At 42.6% G+C, this 23,191-nt stretch overlaps 1 protein-coding gene across 1 annotated transcript in view; it reads right to left on the reverse strand.

Moving 5' to 3' along the window:
* hivep1 (HIVEP zinc finger 1) overlaps window positions 1-23,191 on the reverse strand; it is a 287,398-nt gene that overhangs the window by 117,826 nt on the left and 146,381 nt on the right. The window contains exon 3 of the mRNA XM_072509568.1: window positions 1,494-7,645. Within this exon, the coding sequence (XP_072365669.1) occupies window positions 1,494-7,645 (6,152 nt within the window). The remainder of the gene's footprint in view (window positions 1-1,493; window positions 7,646-23,191) is intronic.

Raw genomic sequence — 23,191 nt, forward strand, 5'->3', positions numbered from 1 at the left:
CCTTTAGGTCTCTAATTGGCCTCACCCCTCCTCTTTCTAACCTTTTTACTACTTGCATGCCAAAATAGAACTTCTGGATTTGCCTTTATGTTAGCTATCAGCCACTCTTCATCCTTCTTTTTCCACATTCCTTTTGATCTTTGAATTAACAGTTCTAGATCTGATGCTTGTCCTTTCACCCACATGGGAATGTACTTTGATCGACTCAAATCATGTCCTCTGTAAAGACAATACATTGTTCCATTACAGTTTTGCTGCCAATCTTTGATTCCAATTTACCTGGGATAGATCTGTTCTCACCCTATTGAAATTGGCCTTTCGCGAATTTTGTATCTGTACTCTAGAATGCTTCTTGTCTTCTTACATTATTAATAATAGAATAATAGAATCCCAACAGGTGGAGACCATTCGGCCAGTTGAGTCTGCAGCAAGAGCGCCCTATCTCGGCCCACTCCCCTGCCCTAACCCCGTTACACCACCTTACCTGCACATTCCTGGACACTAAGGGGCAGGTTTTTAGCATGGCCAATCCACCTAGCTGGCACATCTTTGGACTGTGGGAGGAAACCGGAGCACCCGGAGGAAACCATGCAAACACGGGAAGAACGTGCCAACTTCACACAGTCACCCAAGGCCAGAATCAAACTCAGACCCCTGGTGTGGGGAGACAGCAATGCAAATTACCGTGCCACTATTAACTTAGCAAGAAGTCTTACAACACCAGGTTAAAGTCCAACAGGTTTTTTTCGAATCAATAGCTTTCGGAGCGCAGCTACTTCCTCAGGTGAATCCTCACCTGAGGCAGGAGCTGCGCTCCGAAAGCTAGTGATTCAAAATAAACCTGTTGGACTTTAACCTAGTATTGTAAGACTTCTTACTGTGCCCACCCCAGTCCAACACCAGCATCTCCACATCATGGCTTTTAACTTAAACCAGGGCCAGGATTTTTAGGAAGGTGGGGTTTCCTGTCAAGGTCATAAAAGGCACAATATTAATGCAGAGTTTTAAAATAATAAGGGATAAACGATAAATATACAAAAAGCCACTCATTTATACTTCTTATAGAATAATTAACAATTCCAGTAAAATTCTATTTTTGAAGCACCGGTAAAAATTCAAGAATATATTTTGGAAACAAAAAAAATCAAATTTGGTTTCAATCACTAAATTTGTATCCTAATGTCAATCCCTGCACGGTTTGAGCACTTCTTTGGTTATTAAACAATAAATTATTTGACTATGAACTGTGCCATGAGCAATAAATTGGTAAAAGATTTCCTATTTGTTGTGCTTGGTTGTTATTGTAATACTTAGTTGAAATGCATAAAATGCAATAACATTTGCTTCTGACCCTTTAAAGCCTCCATCAAATTATCTTTGAATTGGTGGCATTAATACCTAGGTGGGCCCAAGTGTGGCCTTTTAAAAAAAATCATAGTTTTGTTAGCAAAACCACAGTATCTTCAATGGTCTATTAAAATAATTAGTAATACCTTGGCTTTAGCAGCTTTCCACTTGCTTGAAGGTACCAGTGTGACAGAATGAAGCAGGGTGGTTTTGGCTTCGGTATACATCATCTTTTTGTACTTTTGCATTGAATTGTGAAGACCAAGTACAGCTTTTGTTGGTAGGCCGAGTGGATTGGGATTGTTAGGGCTGACAGACCACGTAGCATATGCAGAGACTTTCTTGTCCATTTGTTGTACGTGTAAAGGCTTGCGCTTTGTTAGGTAACACCAACTAAAATTTGTTGAAGTTTTCAAAGTTGGGAGTGATGCACGTTGTACATCTCGTGTACTTGTAGCCGGAAAGTAAGCCCCTGCTTGTATTTGGCCTTGGTTGCTTGCTGGTTGCATTTTGCCATTATTCAATAGTGATTTATTATCCTGTGTATTAGTCAGTGACTTCGATAGAGTGGTATGTGCTTGAGGAGAACTTGAGCATAAAGTTATAGATGAATTTTGAATAATGTTACTGGAAGTGGATTGAGAATATTTTGAACTTTCAGACTCGAAAACATCTCTTGCAACAACCGGATGTTGACTGTGGCAAGATACTGGCAACTCATGAAGGGTTTTTTTTGGTGAGCTGTTGAGTTCCAAGGTTTGGGGACTGTTTTTCAATGTACCAGGTTGCTCAGCAGGTAATAAACCTTCAATTTCATCTGTTGTGCAAAACTGTCTCATTAACGTGGGCTTTTTAAGTTTATTATTTTCAACAGATTTTGTGCTGTGTAACTGCACTGGTGTTACGTTAGTAGCACTTGCAGACCCAGTTTCATCTTTAACTCGTTTTTGGTGTTTTTCCATTGCAATATCTAAACTGTTTGCAGGAGACAGCATTCGTTTACTAGTTCCTGTAGTTTCTTGTGCAAGTAAACCATCTGATTGCATTTTCAAACCACTCAGCACAAGTGAACCTCTGCTTTCATCATGGGAATTACAATATTCAGAAATAGTAGACATCTTCATTTTAGAGTTTATTCTACTTTGTTGGACTTCCAGGTAATCCTTTGATCCTGAAGGCATTTCCTCATCAGTGGTTGAATTTACTGAATCATCAAGTTTACAAATCATTAGCGCTGACTGGCTTGTTTGGTCTTGTGTGACTAGAATTTGTGGTAATGTTGTAAGGGAAGAGGTGCTATAAACAGGTTTTTTACTTTGGATTCCAACTGGCATGACCAGAGAAGCTAGAGCGGGTGATTTGTCGGAATGGACATGTTGGAACGGAGGGAGCAAGTACAAACTTGAGATGATCTCCAATGACTGAGATGAAATATTTGAAGTTGCTACACCTGATCCGAGAGTAACAGGAATAGATATAGGAATAACTGGCAATTGAGATGCATCAGGAAGCAAACATGGCTGACAAGATGGTTTTTGAACAAGTTGAAGCTGATATTTAGGAGCAAATATGTTACCTTGACTTCCAGAAGGAAGAGATATAACTGGATAAAGTTTCTGTTGAACTATATGTGTCGTTGTTATTTTTGTTGATGGTGTTTTTAGGTTTCCTTGTGTAACTGGATAGGACATGAGTTTCTGACTAGATGGTACCTGGACTAAAGGTGGTTTAACATGAATTTGATTGTTCACATTTGCATTTTGTATTGGAGACTGTGGGTCACGCTGCACTGCATGTTGAATCTGTGCCATGCAAGACAACTGATGCGGTGAAGTTAAAAACGATACAGGAGATGATCTATGGGATAACGATGTTTTGAGTTGTGGCAGGGCAGCTACCTGCAGAGTCAGATTTTGTGGAAATAAATTGGAAGGCAAGACTGGAGGTTGAGAAATATCTGGGCTAATACTCAAAGACATCTGGCGTAAAAGAGGACCTCTTCTTCTTTCAATGAGTGAGACAGAGCCAGATGCCATGGTTGAAATCATTTCCATAGAAACTTCAGGCAATGTAGATCTTGCTGTGGATATGATACTACAATCAAATGATTTGCTACGAATTCCAGCAATAGCCTCCACAGACGGTGACACCCGACCATTGTGTTCAGATGCAGCATGGCTCATTTCTCTGGAATGTAGATTGAGACCACCAAGTGTATTTGAGCAATTAACCAGTGTCAGCTCAGATGATTTACAGATTGCTTCCACCTTAGAAGGACTCTCAGTCCTTGAAACATCCTCCTTATCAAAAGAAGCTGAGAAACTGGAATAAGATAAATTGCTGTCCCGACTAAATGTCCTCGACATTGTTGAATCAAAGCTGGACTCACCAGATGAATGTTCCATCTCGGCTAAGCGAATTCTTTTCTTTTTTGGTGGGAGCTTCTCTGTTGGTAGCTTTGAAAGTGTCTCACTGCGTTGAGGCCAATGAAATGTTTCTGTCACTTTTTCATGCTCATTTCCTGGAGTGTCCTGTTCCGGGTCTGGTTCTTCTGTAACCAAAATCTCAGGAACCTGGATGTTATGCTGACGCACCAGCCTTAACTGCTGTAAAGGAGTGCAATCAACAAGTGATGATCTCGAAGTTTCAAATGTTGGTGCTTTCAGTGCCCCAGAAGTTTTAGATTGCTGTTGGCAACCTGTGGATTGGCAACAAGTGTCTTCTTTACCACTCACAAATACAGAAAGTTGCACTGTTTCATTGTGAGTTTTGTTTTCTTGCACAGGAGAAATTCTGTCAACAGACTCAGATTGCTCAAATGAACTGGGCCTACTCAAAGAATTTGTGTGTTGAATTACAGACACTCCACTGCTGGTCCTACTCAACTCTCCTTTGTCTTGCAATGGATAATTAAAAGGCTTTGTTTGAATTTCATTACCAAAAGACACTGGTGGCCCCAGGGAATGGTCCAGGCTGCCAGCCCGTAAGTGCTGTCCTTGTAAACACTTTATACTGGTACCTGCCTGTTTGGTACCACCACTAGCATTGCTCCTGTAGGGCATACCAGATTTAGGAGCACTTATTTTCTGATCTGATAAGGATTGCTTATTCACTGATTTTTCTCCAGTATCTTCACTAGTTAATGCTTCATCATCATCACCAATACTTTTAATTTTCCTCCTTTTCCTCATCTTAGGTGGTTGCTGGAGTACACCTGTTGTTCCTATCACTCTGTAATGTAGCAACTGTGGTGGCATGCTGCGCGATACTGCTTCGTGTTCTGAATCTTTTGTGATTGCTGGTTTAAGTTTTGGCCCATGGAGCTCTGAACAGTAGAATTTCTTGTGATTTTCAAAGTTCTCCAGCTTTCTATATCTGTTTCTGCATGTTTCACATTCATACATTGACCCCCGTCCTGGTGATTTTTTTATTTTTTCCTGCATGCGCAACCCATGCTCAAATGACTTACTTCTTGGCATCAAAACCCCAGCTATGTTACTGCTATAACAACTCTCATCCATAGAGCGGGTGGAAGTAAAGCTCTGCCCTTCATTAGCAGATTGATCCTCTACTGCAGTTTGCCTAACAAGAGTTCGGGGATGAGCAAGTTGTAACGGTGTAAGTGGACCAGGAACAAAGACATCGTCACTAAATGAACCACTAATTTTATCATCAAATGAATGGCTCTCTCGGAGTGGATGTGCTGCAGACACTGTATTTGGAGGTATAGCAGAGTATGCTGGAGTAGCCGGCATTGAATTACTCCGAGTAATTGGTAAACAATCAAGGGAAGGAAAAGGAGGGGGTACTGATAAAAGAAACACTTGCTTTGACTTGTCAGTAGGTGTAAAGGGGGACTTGGGTATATCCGAACTGGAGCTTGTTCTCCTTCCAGAATGTAGTGGCCTTAGATCAAACTGGAACGAATCTTTGAATGTATATGGTTTTGGCGAGTCTATGCTCCCTCTCCTCGAAAGAGAAGTTCTTCTAGGTTTTACACTATCCAGCTGTTTATCATCCACTACTGCTTCATTATCTGATATTAACTTGGAAATACGTTCTTCAAGTGTTTTCGTTGCTATCTGAGTACGAACAGCAGCTGTTAATTTTGATGGCTTTTCTATTGAGCTTACCTCTAAAACAGTGGCCATAACATGGTTGCTATGAGGTGGGCAAGGTAAACTGCACTTGGTGGGATCGACTTCAGTAGTGGACACTGATTTAATGTAAGGGCTTAATGGACTCATCTGCTGATCTGCACTCTCTGAACGAGAAAAATACCCAGAGTCAGTGCTCCCTAAACTTCGTGGGCTCAAATGATACTTTCCTTGCTGCTGACAAAAATCAGTTGCCTGCTGCCTTTGAAGCTGTGCATGTGCAGTGATCGACTGAAGCTTTTCTTCCTCTGGTGGATTCATTTCTACTTGCTGCTTGTGCTCAGTATTTAGTTTTTTCAGTGAAGACATCCAAGCAGACGTCAACTCCATTTTGGTAGCCTGTGAATTTGTTTGCCGCTCTACAATGTCTAGTTCTGGAACTGTGCCCGTCAGCTTTGGGCTATCAGCCCTTAAGGGGGAAATATTCACAGGGTAGACCATTACTTTGGGTAAAGCAGCTGTAACTTTTGGTTCAGAGGATTTATGCAGCTTAGCATGTTCATAAGTGTCATGACAAAGAGTTTTATTTCCTAGTTTGTCAGGAGACTTGAGACTCCTAGGAAACGTTGGTGTTTCTGAATAGGACACATTGACAGTTATTTGAGTAGCTTCCAGTTCAAAGTGCTTTTGATCAATAGATTTTTCTTCAGATGTGGATTCAGCCCCACTTTCACCACTTTCCTCTACATCTGAATGATTACTAAGTGCTCGGTCAGATTCCTGTGACACAGAGGTACTGCTGCTCTCTGATCTCAAAACAAGACCCAGTTTGATAGCATGCGCATGGGACTTTTTGTGCTTATATAAATTACTTTTAGTCTTAAATGAAAACCCACATGTAACACAAGGGTAGGGTCGTTCACCAGTATGTGATCGAATGTGTTTTTGCAGAACGCTAGGTTTTGCACAAGCTCGATTACAATATTCGCAAATATACTTCCCTTGCTTTTTAGGTTTCTGGTCCTTAAGTAGAATATCAGACATTTGGTCTGTCGCAGAGTTGACAACTGATGTCACATGCAGTTGTTGATAACCAGGTCCAACTTGAACACAATTAGACGGATTAGCAGCCATTGACTGATTTGGATGGACTACAAGCTGGCTTTGATGCAGCCCATGTGACATGGCGGGGTTAGGAGAATGACCTAAAGAAGTCATGGTTAAGTTGTACGTTGGCTGAAAATTGGGTTTGTCTTTGTTCTGTTGGTGTGTTGGTGATCCGTTAAACCTCTGAGATAAGGCACGGTGTTTATTTTGTTGTGCAGTTTGCGAAACAAGTCGAGTTGGCTGGTAGTGTAAGTGAGATGTAGCCTGATCCTCTGATTGCTCTCTCTTCCCTGATTTGGGCACAATCTGATTAACATTTGAATAGTACTGTGGGGCTGTAGTAAATTCAGATTTACATACCGAAGTTTGAATTAGGGTCTGTTCAGTAACTGTTGATATTCCACTGGATTCTTGTCCCTGGATTCCAACAGTGCTGTCTAATTTTCTTGACTCTGGCTCAGTTACAGGAAATTTTACCTTTGAAAGAGTTTTCAGCTCAGGTTCCATAGCTTTCAATAAAACATCAAAAGCAGTATTTGTATAAGGAGAACTCCCATTTGGACTGCAACGATTACCCTCGGCTTTAATAATCCAATGTTCACGTAGTAAAGAAAGATGTTGAATCTGATGCTGCGGATGCTTGTAGGATAGTGAAGGAGATTTTTCTGACACTAGTAATTTTAATGTTGCATCAGTTTCTAGTTGTTGGGTTCCCCAATTTGGGTTTCTGTTAGATGGCTCAACTGAGTGCGGAGTTGTCACAAGCGTTCTTTGTGTTGACCTAACAGTTCTAGCTTCCGCTGCCTCATGCACAAGGTTTAGGTCTTGTGAACATTCTTGCTCTATTTCTCTTTCTCTCTCAAGCTCTCCATTTTGTATATGCAGGTGTTCATTTTCTAACAGTACAGAAGTAGTTGGAACATCATCAACAGAAAAGGTTGCCTCCACATTTTGTTGGTCATTACAAAACTTTAATGGAGTTTTCACTGGTGATTTGGAAATTTTCTTTGTCACGTTTTCAGTCACAACTTTCTTCCGCTTTACACCTTTAACTGCATTTGGTTTTCCTTTTCGTCGAGTGTCATGGGATTCTACTAAAAGAAAATTAAGAAATTAATATGTTTTGTTTTTACAGCATTTGAACAACATTTTAAAAGTTACAGGTACATACAGTCAATCATATTGCATGATAAATTATGTACAAAATAAATTCCTTTCAAGACACTGGGAAGACATTGGTTTGTAAAGTGGCACTTCACAGATTTGCATCAGTTCCCAGGACAGGCAGTGTCGTTGAGGTACTACTACACAGCCTGCACAGCTTCCCACAATGATATTGATGAAGAACACCAAGCTGTCCAGATAGCGAACATGGTGCTGCCTGGGAATTAACATAAATCTGTATCAGACCACTCCATCCCCATTATATTTACAACTTTCTCTCCCATTATCTTTGAGTGCTTCAAAATAAAACTTCACTCACTAATTCAATGTGTCAAAATGATAAGAAATTATTATTCGGAAATTTCACCCTTCACCTGCTGGGAGTGCATATCAGGACGTTACGTGTGCACATCAAATAATCTTTCTTTTAATGTTAATATATGACAATCATGGAAGCATGCCTGTGATTTTCTAATTCATAGTCCTGGTGGATAGGTTTTCGTAAAAATCACTCTTGTACATAGAGTTAAAAGTTTAAATAATGAAGATTGTGCTTCGCAGAATCTAAAATTAAAATGATTAAATTATCATAAGTTTAAAAAGCAAAAACTATAAATGTTGAAAACAACTTATAATTAAAATGCTAGAGGTGCAGTAGGTCAGCCAGAATCTTTTAAAGGGAAATGGATTGTTTACGATATTTAGGTGCATAACATCTCATCAGTGCTTCAGAATTTAATTCTTTGTTGTAACTAAAAATGTATTTTCAAAATCTAGACTTTAAACCAAAGTTGTGTTGATATTTAGGTTCTTTTGGAGAATGAAGAATATTAGCGACAACTCTATGTCTCAATCAAAAATGTAGACATTTATTTCTTTGTGGGTAACGCATGTCAGGAATGTGGGAAGTTAATGAGATTAACATTGAAGGTGAAATGAAACTAAAATAACAGACAAGTAACAAGACTAGCAGACATATAGAGGTATAAAGAGATGTGATTGGTCAAGAAACAAGTCTAGCAGGAGTCTAGAGACATTGAGGTGCGAATGGCCATATCAGAAATATTGTTTATCAGAGATCAGTGGGGCTATACAAAAAACTTCTAAAGGCAAAGAATTTGAGAGAGGTATACAACCAAATCCAAAGAGGGTAACATGAAAGACCCAAAATAGTACAACTGCTAGCATCTTCATTTGGGAGAGAAGTTCTCCATCCAACAGTCAGACAAGCCAGTCCCATCTGTGATCCAAGCCACGAAACGCCTTTTCCATCTAACATTTAGAGTCACAACAGATTGCAGATATTTGCTTCGAAAAGATGCAGTTTCGTGCCTTTGCTGAACCAGGAAGAAACATTTTCCCAGCTTTGGTCGCCTAAGCGGTATTGTGTAGTAACTATTAATTGGGTTTAACCAACAGTTACCAACATTGGATGCTGCTTGGGAAAAGGGGTGTCTCAAAGAACGTGGATATATTTTGGGGGAAAAGAGGTAACCAGAGAAAAGGCTGTGTTTAGTTATTCATAGTTAAGTGTAATAGTATTGTTATGACACCCTGGGCACGGTCAATGTCAGCCACACAGGCCCCGGAGGTCCAACATAAACAAATTAACCAATAACTGGTAATTTTTTAGATTTGGCACTCGACCGCTCCAATGACTTACAGGTGCCAGATTTGTAAGTAACGCACAAAAAAAGCTTTATTTATGACAAGAAAAGAGATGAATATGTAATGGTGATAAAAGAACAACGCTCTGCTAATCTAATTATTCCCCCCTTCACCCGCACCCACGCACTGGGGAAGCGAAGGATCAAATAATGGGGATTAAAATGGGAATGAGAGGTCAGTATCTTCGCTGCTGACATTATAGTCTCTGTAGACGGCTATCTTCTCAGGGCACAGAGTGGTGAAACCACTAGCTGGTTTCGATCTTCTGTCTGTAACCTTCAGGCCAGATTCTCAGACTGTGGGATCTCTGCTAGGGTGACCTTTAGCTTGTGTTGACCGGAAGCTTAGCACAGAAGATGTACTTCAGGGCTGTGCAGTTGCTTATCTGTTGTCAGCTTCAGCAGGCTGACCAACAGCTTGTCTCATTTAAACAGAGTATCAGAGCAGCAGCTTTCATGAGGCCTTAGAGTGATCTGGCAACCTTACAGGGAGAGGAATCCAGAAAATTCCCCTCAGTTCTGTCTGCAGGATTTAAATACTCACTAACTGGATAGAGAAGAAACTCTGGTACTCTGTTTATCTAGAGTGAGCCCCAGCATAGATATCAGAGGTACACCCTTTCTGGGAGAGATATTTAACAGAATTCTGCTCAACTCCTGAGCTCAGATCAACTGAAACTCACAGAGAGAAACACACAGCAAGGAGTCTTCCAGAACAATCCGGACCAATCGCATTGAGAATCTGCCGTGTCTCAGGTTTCAATGGAGCTAATTAGATGCTGGCCAATTCCATCAAAATGTCATCACTGGACCAGGCCAAATAACCCACTGTTTATAGTGGGGGGGTTCCTGGACCAGTCCAAATAGCACCTCATACTGGGTTTTGTTCGTCTTTAAAAATAAAGGCCTAGATACTATAGAAGCCAGCAGAACAGAGAATAAAGGAATTACACAAGGAAAGCAAGGTTTAAACATGAGAATTCTTACAGTGTATGTAAGTCTTTCGAAAGACGTGCTTGGTAGGTGAATTGGACATTTTGAATTCTCCTTCAATGTACCCGAATAGGCGTCGGAGATGGCGATGAGGGGATTTTACAGTAACTTTATTGCACTGTTAGTGTAAGCTGACTCGTGACACTAATAAAGATTATTATTGTCATGTGTTTTTTTCTTTTACTTTAATAAATATTCTGTATTAATTGTTTCTACAACAACTGGACTGGTTCCTTACGGGGTTGCAAATTGCTCCTCACATTATTCCAAACAAAAATACACCACTAAGGAACCAATGTTTCAAGTCATCCTTGGGTGTTTTGAGAAACCAACAGGTAGCCTCAGCATGGGAATCCCATGGGACCGAATGGAATACAATTTTGAGACCTAGCCCTAATATTACTCTCCCTGACTTCATTTTTTAAAAAAAATATGTTTTATTGAAATTTTTTTCCCAAACAACAATTTTTCCCCTCTTACAAAGCAAACGCAACAATAACAATACAGAAATTTTTAACAATACACAAGTAACAAAACCCCTTTATCTTTGACCTAAACTAAACTAACCCCTCCCCCCTTCCCCCTCGGGTTGCTGCTGCTGGTCTTCTGTCTTCCCTCTAACGTTCCCCTAGGTAGTCGAGAAATGGCTGCCACCGCCTGGTGAACCCTTGAGCCGATCCTCTCAGGGCAAACTTTATCTGCTCCAGTTTAATGAACCCCGCCATATCATTTACCCAGGCCTCCAGTCCGGGGGGTTTCGCCTCCTTCCACATGAGTAGGATCCTGCGCCGGGCTACTAGGGACGCAAAGGCCACAACGTCGGCCTCTTTCGCCTCCTGCACTCCCGGCTCTTCCGCAACTCCAAATAGAGCTAACCCCCAGCCTGGTTTGACCCGGGCCTTCACCACCCGCGAAATCACTCCCGTCACTCCCTTCCAATACCCTTCCAGTGCCGGGCACGCCCAAAACATATGTGCGTGGTTTGCTGGGCTCCCGCCACACCTCCCACATTTGTCCTCCACTCCAAAGAACCTGCTCAATCTTGCTCCCGTTATGTGTGCTCTATGTAGCACCTTAAATTGAATCAGGCTAAGCCTGGCGCATGAGGAAGAGGAATTTACCCTGCTTAGGGCATCAGCCCACATACCTTCCTCGATCTCCTCCCCTAGTTCTTCTTCCCACTTTCCTTTTAGTTCGCCCACCGACTCCTCCCCCTCTTCCCTCATCTCTTGGTAAATCTCTGACACCTTGCCCTCTCCGACCCACACCCCTGAAAGCACCCTGTCCTGTATCCCCTGTGTCGGGAGCAACGGAAATTCCCTCACCTGTTGTCTAGTAAACGCCCTCACCTGCATATATCTCAAGAAATTTCCCCGGGGCAACTTATACTTTTCCTCCAATGCTCCCAAGCTCGCAAAAGTCCCATCTATAAATAAGTCTCCCACCCTCCTAATTCCCAACTGGTACCAGCTCTGAAATCCTCCATCCATTCTTCCTGGGGCGAACCTATGGTTGTTCCTGATTGGGGACCCCACCAGGGCTCCTCGCACCCCTCTCTGTCGCCTCCACTGTCCCCAGATATTCAATGTTGCCGCCACCACCGGGTTTGTGGTAAACTTTTTAGGTGAGATCGGTAGCGGCGCCGTCACCAGCGCCTCTAAACTCGTCCCTTTAGAGGACTTTCTCTCCAGTCTTTTCCACGCCGCTCCCTCACCCTCCATCATCCATTTACGTATCATTGCCACATTGGCGGCCCAATAGTAATCGCCCAAGTTCGGTAGTGCCAATCCTCCTCTGTCCCTACTATGCTGAAGGAACCCCCTCCTTACTCTCGGAACTTTCCCTGCCCACACGAAGCTCGTGATGCTCCTGTCTATTTTATTAAAAAAGGTCTTGGTGATTAGTATAGGGAGACATTGAAATACAAATAAGAACCTCGGGAGGACCATCATCTTAATTGCTTGCACCCTGCCCGCCAGCAATAGAGGCTGCATGTCCCACCTCTTGAAGTCCTCCTCCATTTGTTCTACCAACCGTGTCAGATTAAGTCTGTGCAAGGTTCCCCAGCTCCTAGCGATCTGAATCTCCAGGTATCGGAAGTTTCTTTCCACTTTCCTTAGAGGCAAGCCTTTTATCTCTCTACTCTGGTCCCCTGGATGTATCACAAATAATTCACTCTTCCCCATGTTTAGCCTATACCCCTAGAAATCCCCGAACCCCCTCAAAATTCGCATAACCTCTATCATCCCCCCCGCTGGGTCCGACACGTATAACAATAGGTCATCCGCGTATAACGAGACTCGGTGTTCTTCTCCCCCTCTAATCACCCCTCTCCATTTCCTGGAGTCTCTCAACGCCATGGCCAGAGGTTCAATTGCCAACGCGAACAACAATGGAGACAGCATGGGCATCCCTGTCTTGTTCCCCTATATAGTCGGAAATACTCCGATCTATGTCGACCTGTAACTACGCTTGCCGTTGGAGCCCCATAAAGAAGTCTAACCCAGCTAATAAACCCGTTCCCAAACCCAAACCTCCTTAACACTTCCAATAAATACTCCCACTCCACCCTATCAAATGCCTTCTCTGCGTCCATTGCCGCCACCTCCCTGACTTCATAATTGGAATTTGTGTAGATGTAGTTAGTTGATCAAACTAAAGGTCAACGTTAATTAAGGGAATAATAACATAGTGGTCATGTTATTGGGCTAGTAATCCAAAGGACAGTGCCAATGTTTTTGGATGCTGTTCACTTCTGTTCTACACCCACCCCAAAAATGAAAATTTAACCCTAGATGCTGCTGGCAGTTCCAAAGGAATAATGAAAAATGCTGAGGGTTTTCCACTGCAAAATCCAGGCAATTACATATTAAAGGATGATAATAGAGCAAAATATACCGTCATTACCAGAAAAGTGCAAGTGAGGTATTTTCCTGCTTCTGAACACCATTTGACTTTTAATATTGAAGACCCATGGGAGGGTTCAGAACTGGGCAAATTTACTTGCCAGAGTCACTCTGTTCCAGTCCGGTGTCATTCTTTTGACTAACACTTTTAAATGGGCTGAGGGTTTTCCCTGCCCTGGGTTCCAGGCCTCCAGCTCTCCTGATACAAGATGGAAAACAACAATCCAACCCAAAACTCCCATGAGAATCTCCTCTCTCCTCTTTCAGACATCGAATAGCAGTCACAGTGCTGGCTGCTGTGAGGAGTTTAAAATCGACCCCACAATTTGGTTGGATCATCTCCTTTCCTTCCTGGGTTCAGAACCGGGAAGCAATCCTAACTTCTGTTTCCTGTCTTGGCAGTCTGCATGTGTGCAGTTAAATGTAGAAATTTAAGTTGTTGTCAGTGAATCTACATTTATGCATAGGTGCACAAGCGAAATCCCAGCAGACTACAATCAAGTAGCAATCTTTGAATTTATGATAATTTTCACTTTTAAAAAAAAGTACCATCTTGAATGAGGTGCAAGTGGGTTTTTAATGATATACTAAGTTCTTAAATATCACTAAACAACTGGTCCTGAAAAGCTAATTTCATATCTGAAGAATCAAAAATCTCTCCATTATGATAAAAAGATCCCACATTTTTAAATTTATGTAATTTTTGCTTCTACCTAAATCCTTTAGAGTGTATGTCTCAATCATTTACTTTGAGGTCTGTAAAACTTAATTAAAAAGAATTCAGTCCAGTCTGTTAGAATACTTCAATGTGATTGGTTGCTTACCCTGCTTGATGATACCACTGTTGTTGGATCTCTGGAGATTCCCTTGGCTTGGTGTCAAATTTAAACCGACTTCAGGAATGGAAAAGTCCACACCACAGAGACCATTAGATCCTTCAGGTAAGCAGCCTGTACTATAGAATTAGAATTTACAGTGCAGAAGGAGGCCATTTGGCCCATCGAGTCTGCACCGGCTCTTGGAAAGAGAACCCTACCCAAGGTCAACACCTCCACCAGTCTCCCTAACATTTTAGCAGGTGCTGCAGGTCTCCCCTGAAGCAAAATAAGCAATTGAAGAGATTATATTGATGTATTTTCTCAACAGTTGGAATTTATAATTAAACCATTTAAGATTCCAAAGATGCAAAACCAACAAAAGGTTCAAGTGATTTATTTTTACGATGAGGATGTCATGAAAGAGAAGAGACTGTGTGGTTTACAATGAATGTGGTCCAATAGCATGTGGTTCAAAACCAGTGATTCTCAAAGTCTCGTCTTCCAGGTGGTCCATGGGCTGATCCAAAATGCAAGTCCGGACATGCAGAGTCATGGCTGTGGCCAGATGAGAGATTGGGCTGGAGCCCTGAAACCAACCACTTGTGTGACACAGCTAGACTGGCTAATTTGTGTAGCATTAAGCGAATGCGAGCAACAAAAATGCAGTTCTATACGCGAGATTTATATTCCCTTTAATTTTGTTTGATTAATATAGATGTACGGTTAAGTATTGGTTTATCTTGAGATTATTGTATTGATTTACAACACAAAGTAGAATGTTTCAAAATGTAGTCTCTTGCCATATCATGAAACCGTCTGTACTTTTGTTTCTGGCATGAATTAATAATGAATTATGATACTCAATTTAAAAATTGCACACATTTATTACATTTTTAGTAGCAAAGAAAAAGCTCATTAGTTCTTATTAATTCTCATTTATTTTTGCAATGGCAACTAAAGTGGCTGAGGTCAGATCGGTAGGTGGCCTGTAGGGTCTTTTGCCCCATCAAAGTGATGCGCGGATGTAAAAGTTTGAGAACCACTGTGCAGGAAAATGAAAAGTTCCACTGCTACCAACAGATGGAGCAGTTCTGCATCAATCCAATATTATGGCTTAAGGAGGCAGGTTAGTCTAATAATTACGGATGAACTTCCAACCAGAGCAACACTTGAGTCTGTTTACTGCAGAGTCTGTGATCTGCACTGCATGGCATTTTCCAGAAGAGATAGAATGAGGACGCCCCCACTCGCGGATATGTTGGTAACTAGATTCATCACGTAAAAAAACACCTACACCCACAGTTTCTGTCAAATATTGCATTTTAGAGTGCCAATTATTGTGGCTTAATGCAAGTTCCTTTCTGCAATTTAAAGCACCACGTCATTCCGCTCAATGTTTATATTTCAAAAGTAACAGCTCTGATAAATATACTGATGCACCACACCTATCCATCCTTCAAGCCAGCAACAAAAGAGAAATTATCCGTTCTTCAGAAATCATTTTCTTAAGTCCACAAATGGCTTTACATGGACCTATCCATTCTGTTGACAGTACCTCACTGTGAAAAATGAACCAGTTGATCATTATAAAACTGAAAAACATTGTTGTTCTTATTCCTGCATATATTGCCAGAAAGAGGCAGATATTTGTGTTATTGTTGGGAAATAATGAAATAAATGGGTTATATTTATCATAAACATCAAGAGACACAAGGACTACCAACTGCACGAAACGTTTACCTCTGATGGCTAGCCTCACCCATTGGGAGTGCATTTTTGAAAACTGCAGAGAAGAGTCATAGGCAGTGTGCTCATGTTTCTGGGTGTGTATATGTTCATGTTAACGTGCTGTACACATTAGTCAAATTGTTGCCATGCAATAAGTATTAAGGACCTACCGTCTTTTATAAAGCAACTAAGTTAGAGCCACGTGCAGAAAAACAATCTTAATAATGGTTAATGCATTAAACAAAGTAAGACCTGACAGTTTATCACAGCTTTTATTTTAGGTGACATTTCTGATCTCCCCTTCCTTCCAGAAACGTAGGGGTGAGGAGGAGTAAGCTGTTCAGCCCCTTGTTCCTTTTATCATAGAATTTACAGTGCAGAAGGAGGCCATTCAGCCCGTCGAGTCTGCACTGGCTCTTGGAAAGAGCACCCTACCCAAGGTCAACACCTCCACCCTATCCCCATAACCCAGTAACCCCACCCAACACTAAGGGCAATTTTGGACACTAAGGGCAATTTATCATGGCCAATCCACCTAACCTCCACATCTTTGGGCTGTGGGAGGAAACCGGAGCACCCGGAGGAAACCCACGCACACACGGGGAGGATGTGCAGACTCCGCACAGACAGTGACCCAAGCCGGAATCGAACCTGGGACTCTGGAGCTGTGAAGCAATTGTGCTATCCACAATGCTACCGTGCTGCCCCCTACTCCATTATTCAACCAGATCATGGCTGATCGTTTATCTCAATACCATTTGTCAACAAAGAACAAAGAAATGTACAGCACAGGAACAGGCCCTTCGGCCCTCCAAGCCCGTGCCAACCATACTGCCCGACTAAACTACAATCTTCTACACTTCCTGGGTCCGTATCCTTCTATTCCCATCCTCTTCATATATTTGTCAAGATGCCCCTTAAATGTCCCTATCGTCCCTGCTTCCACTACCTCCTCCGGTAGTGAGTTCCAGGCACCCACTACCCTCTGCGTAAAAAACTTGCCTCGTACATCTACTCTAAACTTTGCCCCTCTCACCTTAAACCTATGCCCCCTAGTAATTGACCCCTCTACCCTGGGGAAAAGCCTCTGACTATCCACTCTGTCTATGCCCCTCATAATTTTGTATACCTCTATCAGGTCGCCCCTCAACCTCCTTCGTTCCAGTGAGAACAAACCGAGTTTATTCAATCGCTCCTCATAGCTTATGCCCTCCATACCAGGCAACATTCTGGTAAATCTCTTCTGCACCCTCTCTAAAGCCTCCACATCCTTCTGGTAGTGTGGCGACCAGAATTGAACACTATACTCCAAGTGTGGCCTAACTAAGGTTCTATACAGCTGCAACATGACTTGCCAATTCTTATACTCAATGCCCCGGCCAATGAAGGCAAGCATGCCGTATGCCTTCTTGACTACCTTCTCCACCTGTGTTGCCCCTTTCAATGACCTGTGGACCTGTACTCCTAGATCTCTTTGACTTTCAATACTCTTGAGGGTTCTACCATTCACTGTATATTCCCTACCTGCATTAGCCCTTCCAAAATGCATTACCTCACATTTGTCCGGATTAAACTCCATCTGCCATCTCTCCGCCCAAGTCTCCAGACAGTCTAAATCCTGCTGTATCCTCAGACAGTCCTCATCGCTATCCGCAATTCCACCAACCTTTGTGTCGTCTGCAAACTTACTAATCAGACCAGTTACATTTTCCTCCAAATCATTTATATATACTACAAAGAGCAAAGGCCCCAGCACTGATCCCTGTGGAACACCACAGGTCACAGCCCTCCAATTAGAAAAGCATCCCTCCATTGCTACCCTCTGCCTTCTATGGCCTAGCCAGTTCTGTATCCACCTTGCCAGTTCACCCCTGATCCCGTGTGACTTCACCTTTTGTACTAGTCTACCATGAGGGACCTTGTCAAAGGCCTTACTGAAGTCCATATAGACAACATCTACTGCCCTACCTGCATCAATCATCTTAGTGACCTCCTCGAAAAACTCTATCAAGTTAGTGAGACACGACCTCCCCTTCACAAAACCGTGCTGCCTCTCACTAATACGTCCATTTGCTTCCAAATGGGAGTAGATCCTGTCTCGAAGAATTCTCTCCAGTAATTTCCCTACCACTGAAGTAAGGCTCACCGGCCTGTAGTTCCCGGGATTATCCTTGCTACCCTTCTTAAACAGAGGAACAACATTGGCTATTCTCCAGTCCTCCGGGACATCCCCTGAAGACAGCGAGGATCCAAAGATTTCTGTCAAGGCCTCAGCAATTTCCTCTCCAGCCTCCTTCAGTATTCTGGGGTAGATCCCATCCGGCCCTGGGGACTTATCTACCTTAATATTTTTTAAGACACCCAACACCTCGTCTTTTTGGATCACAATGTGACCCAGGCTATCTACACACCCTTCTCCAGACTCAACATCTACCAATTCCTTCTCTTTGGTGAATACTGATGCAAAGTATTCATTTAGTACCTCGCCCATTTCCTCTGGCTCCACACATAGATTCCCTTGCCTATCCTTCAGTGGGCCAACCCTTTCCCTGGCTACCCTCTTGCTTTTTATGTACGTGTAAAAAGCCTTGGGATTTTCCTTAACCCTATTTGCCAATGACTTTTCATGACCCCTTCTAGCCCTCCTGACTCCTTGCTTAAGTTCCTTCCTACTTTCCTTATATGCCACACAGGCTTCGTCTGTTCCCAGCCTTTTAGCCCTGACAAATGCCTCCTTTTTCTTTTTGCCGAGGCCTACAATATCACTCGTCATCCAAGGTTCCCGTAAATTGCCGTATTTATCTTTCTTCCTCACAGGAACATGCCTGTCCTGTATTCCTTTCAACTGACACTTGAAAGCCTCCCACATGTCAGATGTTGATTTGCCCTCAAACATCCGCCCCCAATCTATGTTCTTCAGTTCCCGCCTAATATTGTTATAATTAGCCTTCCCCCAATTTAGCACATTCATCCTCGGACCACTCTTATCCTTGTCCACCAGTACTTTAAAACTTACTGAATTGTGGTCACTGTTACCGAAATGCTCCCCTACTGAAACATCTACCACCTGGCCGGGCTCATTCCCCAATACCAGGTCCAGTACCGCCCCTTCCCTAGTTGGACTGTTTACATATTGTTTTAAGAAGCCCTCCTGGATACTCCTTACAAACTCCGTCCCGTCTAAGCCCCTGGCACTAAGTGAGTCCCAGTCAATATTGGGGAAGTTGAAGTCTCCCATCACCACAACCCTGTTGTTTTTACTCTTTTCCAAAATCTGTCTACCTATCTGCTCCTCTATCTCCCGCTGGCTGTTGGGAGGCCTGTAGTATACCCCCAACATTGTGACTGCACCCTTCTTATTCCTGATCTCTACCCATATAGCCTCACTGCCCTCTGAGGTGTCCTCTCGCAGTATAGCTGTGATATTCTCCCGAACAAGTAGCGCAACTCCGCCTCCCCTTTTACATCCCCCTCTATCCCGCCTGAAACATCTAAATCCTGGAACGTTTAGCTGCCAATCCTGCCCTTCCCTCAACCAGGTCTCTGTAATGGCAACAACATCATAGTTCCAAGTAGTAATCCAAGCTCTAAGTTCATCTGCCTTACCCGTAATGCTCCTTGCATTAAAACATATGCACTTCAGGCCACCAGACCCGCTGTGTTCAGCAACTTCTCCCCGTCTGCTCTGCCTCAGAGCCACACTGTCCCTATTCCCTAGTCATAATATACACCAGTATATCATGGTGCAGACACAATTTGATGGACACACAGTTGGACCAATCAACACACACAACACCGCAGCCAATCACCAGTTAGAGCACACGCACTATAAAGACAGGGAGCATCAGAGTTCCCACTCATTCGAGCTGCAGCTAGCTAGCAGGACAGAGCTCACAGTCTGCAGCACAGACATTCACCATGTGCTGAGTGCATCGACTGGCTAGGACAAGGCAAAGGTCTTTAGTTAAAGCTAGTATTGTGTTAACCCACAGTGAAAGTATGTTAAATAGTTAATGATTCAATAAAATAGTGTTGCACTATTTCAAGTGTGGTGACCTGTATGTGTTCCACGGATCCAGAGCGCCCAACACAACACCATTTTCTTCCACTATCCTCATATCCCTTGATATCTTTACTAATTAGAAATCTGTCCACTTTGGTCTTAAACATATTTAATGACTGAGCCTCCACAGCCTTCTGGTTCTTATATTTCAGATATATTTAAAATCAATCTTACAAAGTGTTTTTTATTTATAATAAAAATTACTTTCGTCATAATGATTATTTATTTCTACTAAGTGATCAATATCCATAATAACGGATACTGGGATCTGTTCATTGCCATATTGCATTTTAAGGCCGGATTTGTTTTTGTGTAAACAACCTTCTTCCTGCATTGAATTTTATGAATGCAATACAGGTAGGCTACCCGGACAATGCAGAGTTTGAAACTATGATTTTACCAAAATAACACAAGGCAAATACTCAGCAGGTCCTTTTCAAAGGTGCACATTTTAAATGCCATTAAGAAAATATTGTCACTTTGATGTTTTTTTAAAAAACTTTGAATCACGATAACCAGAGGAATCTGTTCACATAACCACATTAAAAATGTGCATCTTAAAAATACTGCACAATTTATTTTGAAGGAAATGTTCTGAAATACAATATAGCAAAGATAAATTGTTTCCTTCTCCCCATCAGCAGGTACACCAGCATGTGATAAATATATTACATTTATTTAACATAATTTACTATTGGTTTCATTAAGACTATACCTTCTTACTGTCCCTGATCCACAGCACATCTAGATATCAGTTTCTCCAAGTATTTGATTTGGTTTGGCATAAACCTCAGTCTTTCCAGGTGTACTCAAGCCCACACCCACACATTACAACACCCACCTTCTCTCCCTTTTCAATAAAGCTTTTGGCTAGTCCCGATGTCAATGACTGTCTAACAACATACTGTGAAATTTGTGATACTATTGCCCAGAAGAAAAACTACATTTTTATTTGCTGAGTACATTCACCTGTAACATTTTTCAATGGTTGCCCCGTTTATTGTTTTCATAAATGCAGCAGGTTTTACCCAAGGAGAGAAGTTTCTGAAAGGAATGTTAGTGTCAGTAATGTACTGCCTCTACTACAGCAGCAATCATGGAATATGATCTCCAACACAGATGAAGCTGACAGCCAGAAATGCGATGTGAACAACGCTGCAGGCTCTCTCCCAGAGTACTGCTGATATCCCCTCAAACTTTGTTGTAGAAAGTATTCAATTTTTATCTCTATTTTGATTACAAAGTACAGCTCTCGGGTCCAACTCATTTTCTTTAATGCTTTAGGCTGCAGGTAATAATCAGTGCATATTTGAAAGTTTAATACAAGCTGGAGGTCCCTAAATTGCAAAGCCTTGTCCATGATATTTTCTAAACAGAAGAGATTCAAAAACAGTTACATCGTTAATTATTTAATTGACATAGGAAGGATCATTGCTATTTGGAGGGTAAAATGAGCATAACATTCCTGAATTTGAGGAATAACAAATGCTTGGCATTTTAATATGAAAATACAGAATGTGGTTAGGTAGCAGAGCTAAAATAGGAGCAATTATAGCCCTCTAAAACATCATGTGCAACTTAAAGCAGTATTTGGTAAATGATTATGAATTGTGATTGGATTGGATTTGTTTAGTCACGTGTACCGAGTTACAGTGAAAAGTATTTTTCTGCGAGCAGCTCAACAGATCACTAAGTACATGGGAAGAAAAGGAAATAAAAGAAAATACATAGTAGGGCAACACAAGGTGCACACTGTAACTACATAAGCACCGGCATCGGAAGAAGCATACAGGATGTAGTGTCAATGAGGTGTAGCACCGTCAATATGACGCGAGGCAGGTTGAGGTAATGTCAATTGAAGGCTTTATTAAGCAGAACTTTATCCCCAGCAGCGTGGTTACAGAATGCAGCTGTTGAGGAAAATGGAGGGAAAAGTTGGGTTCTTATACCGGCATTTCTGGGTGGAGTCCAGTAGGTGGCAGATCCTATCAGGACCTGGCATCCCTCCACCTGTCGACACGTGGTGTACCGTATTACCCCGAATACATACCACCACATGAGGTCAGTCCATAAGAGGGTCATTCAGGAGTCTGGTAACAGCGGGGAAGAAGCTGTTTTTGAGTCTGTTCGTGCGTGTTCTCAGACTTCTGTACCTCCTGCCCGATGAAAGAAGTTGGAAGAGTGAGTAAGCCAGGTGGGAGGGGTCTTTGATTATGCTGCCCGCTTTCCCCAGGCAGCAGGAGGTGTAGATGGAGTCAACGGATGGGAGGCAGGTTCGTATGATGGACTGGGCGTGTTCACGACTCTGAAGTTTCTTGCGGTCCTGGGCCGAGCAGTTGCCAAACAGGCTGTGATGCAGCCAGATAGGATGCTTTCAATGGTGCATCTGTAAAAGTTGGTACGGGTTAATGTGGACATGCCGAATTTCCTTAGTTTCCTGAGGAGGTATAGGCGCTGTTGTGCTTTCTTGGTAGTAGCATCGACGTGGGTGGACCAGGACAGATGTTTGGAGATGTGCACCCCGAGGAATTTAAAATTGCTAACCATCTCCACCTCAGCCCCGTTGATGCTGACAGGGGTGTGTACAGTACTTTGCTTCCTGAAGTCAGCTCTTTAGCACCACTCCACTAGGTTCTCTATCTCCCTCCTGTATTCTGACTCGTCGGTATTCGAGATCCGACCCACTATGGTCGTATCGTCAGCAAGCTTGTAGATGGAGTTGGAACCAAATTTTGCCACGCAGTCGTGTGAGTACAGGGAGTAGAGTAGGGGGCGTAGAGTACGCAGCCTTGCGGGGCCCCGGTATTGAGGACTATTGTGGAGGAGGTGTGTTGTTTATTCTTACTGATTGGGGTCTGATCAGAAAATAGAGGATCCAGTTGCAGAGTGGGGAGCCAAATCCTAGGTTTTGGAGCTTTGATATGAGCTTGGCTGGGATTATGGTGGAAGGTGGAGCTGTAGTCAATAAATAAGAGTCTGATGTTGGAGTACTTGTTGTCGAGATGCTCTAGGGATGAGTGTAGAGGGAAATGACATCTGCTGTAGACCGGTTGCTACGGTATGCAAATTGCAGTGGATCAAGGTGTTCTGGGAGTATGGAGGTGATGCGCTTCATGATCAACCTCTCGGAGCACTTCATTACGACTGAAATCAGGGCCACCGGATGGTAGTCATTGAGACACGTTGCCTGGTTCTTCTTTGGCACCGGTATAATGGTGGTCTTTCTTGAAGCAGGTGGGGGCCTCGGAGTGGAGTAGGGACGGGTTAAAGATGTCCGCAAATACCTCTGCCAGCTGGTCCG

This window comes from Scyliorhinus torazame, chromosome 6 (assembly GCF_047496885.1).
Source record: "Scyliorhinus torazame isolate Kashiwa2021f chromosome 6, sScyTor2.1, whole genome shotgun sequence".
NCBI lineage: Eukaryota > Metazoa > Chordata > Chondrichthyes > Carcharhiniformes > Scyliorhinidae > Scyliorhinus > Scyliorhinus torazame.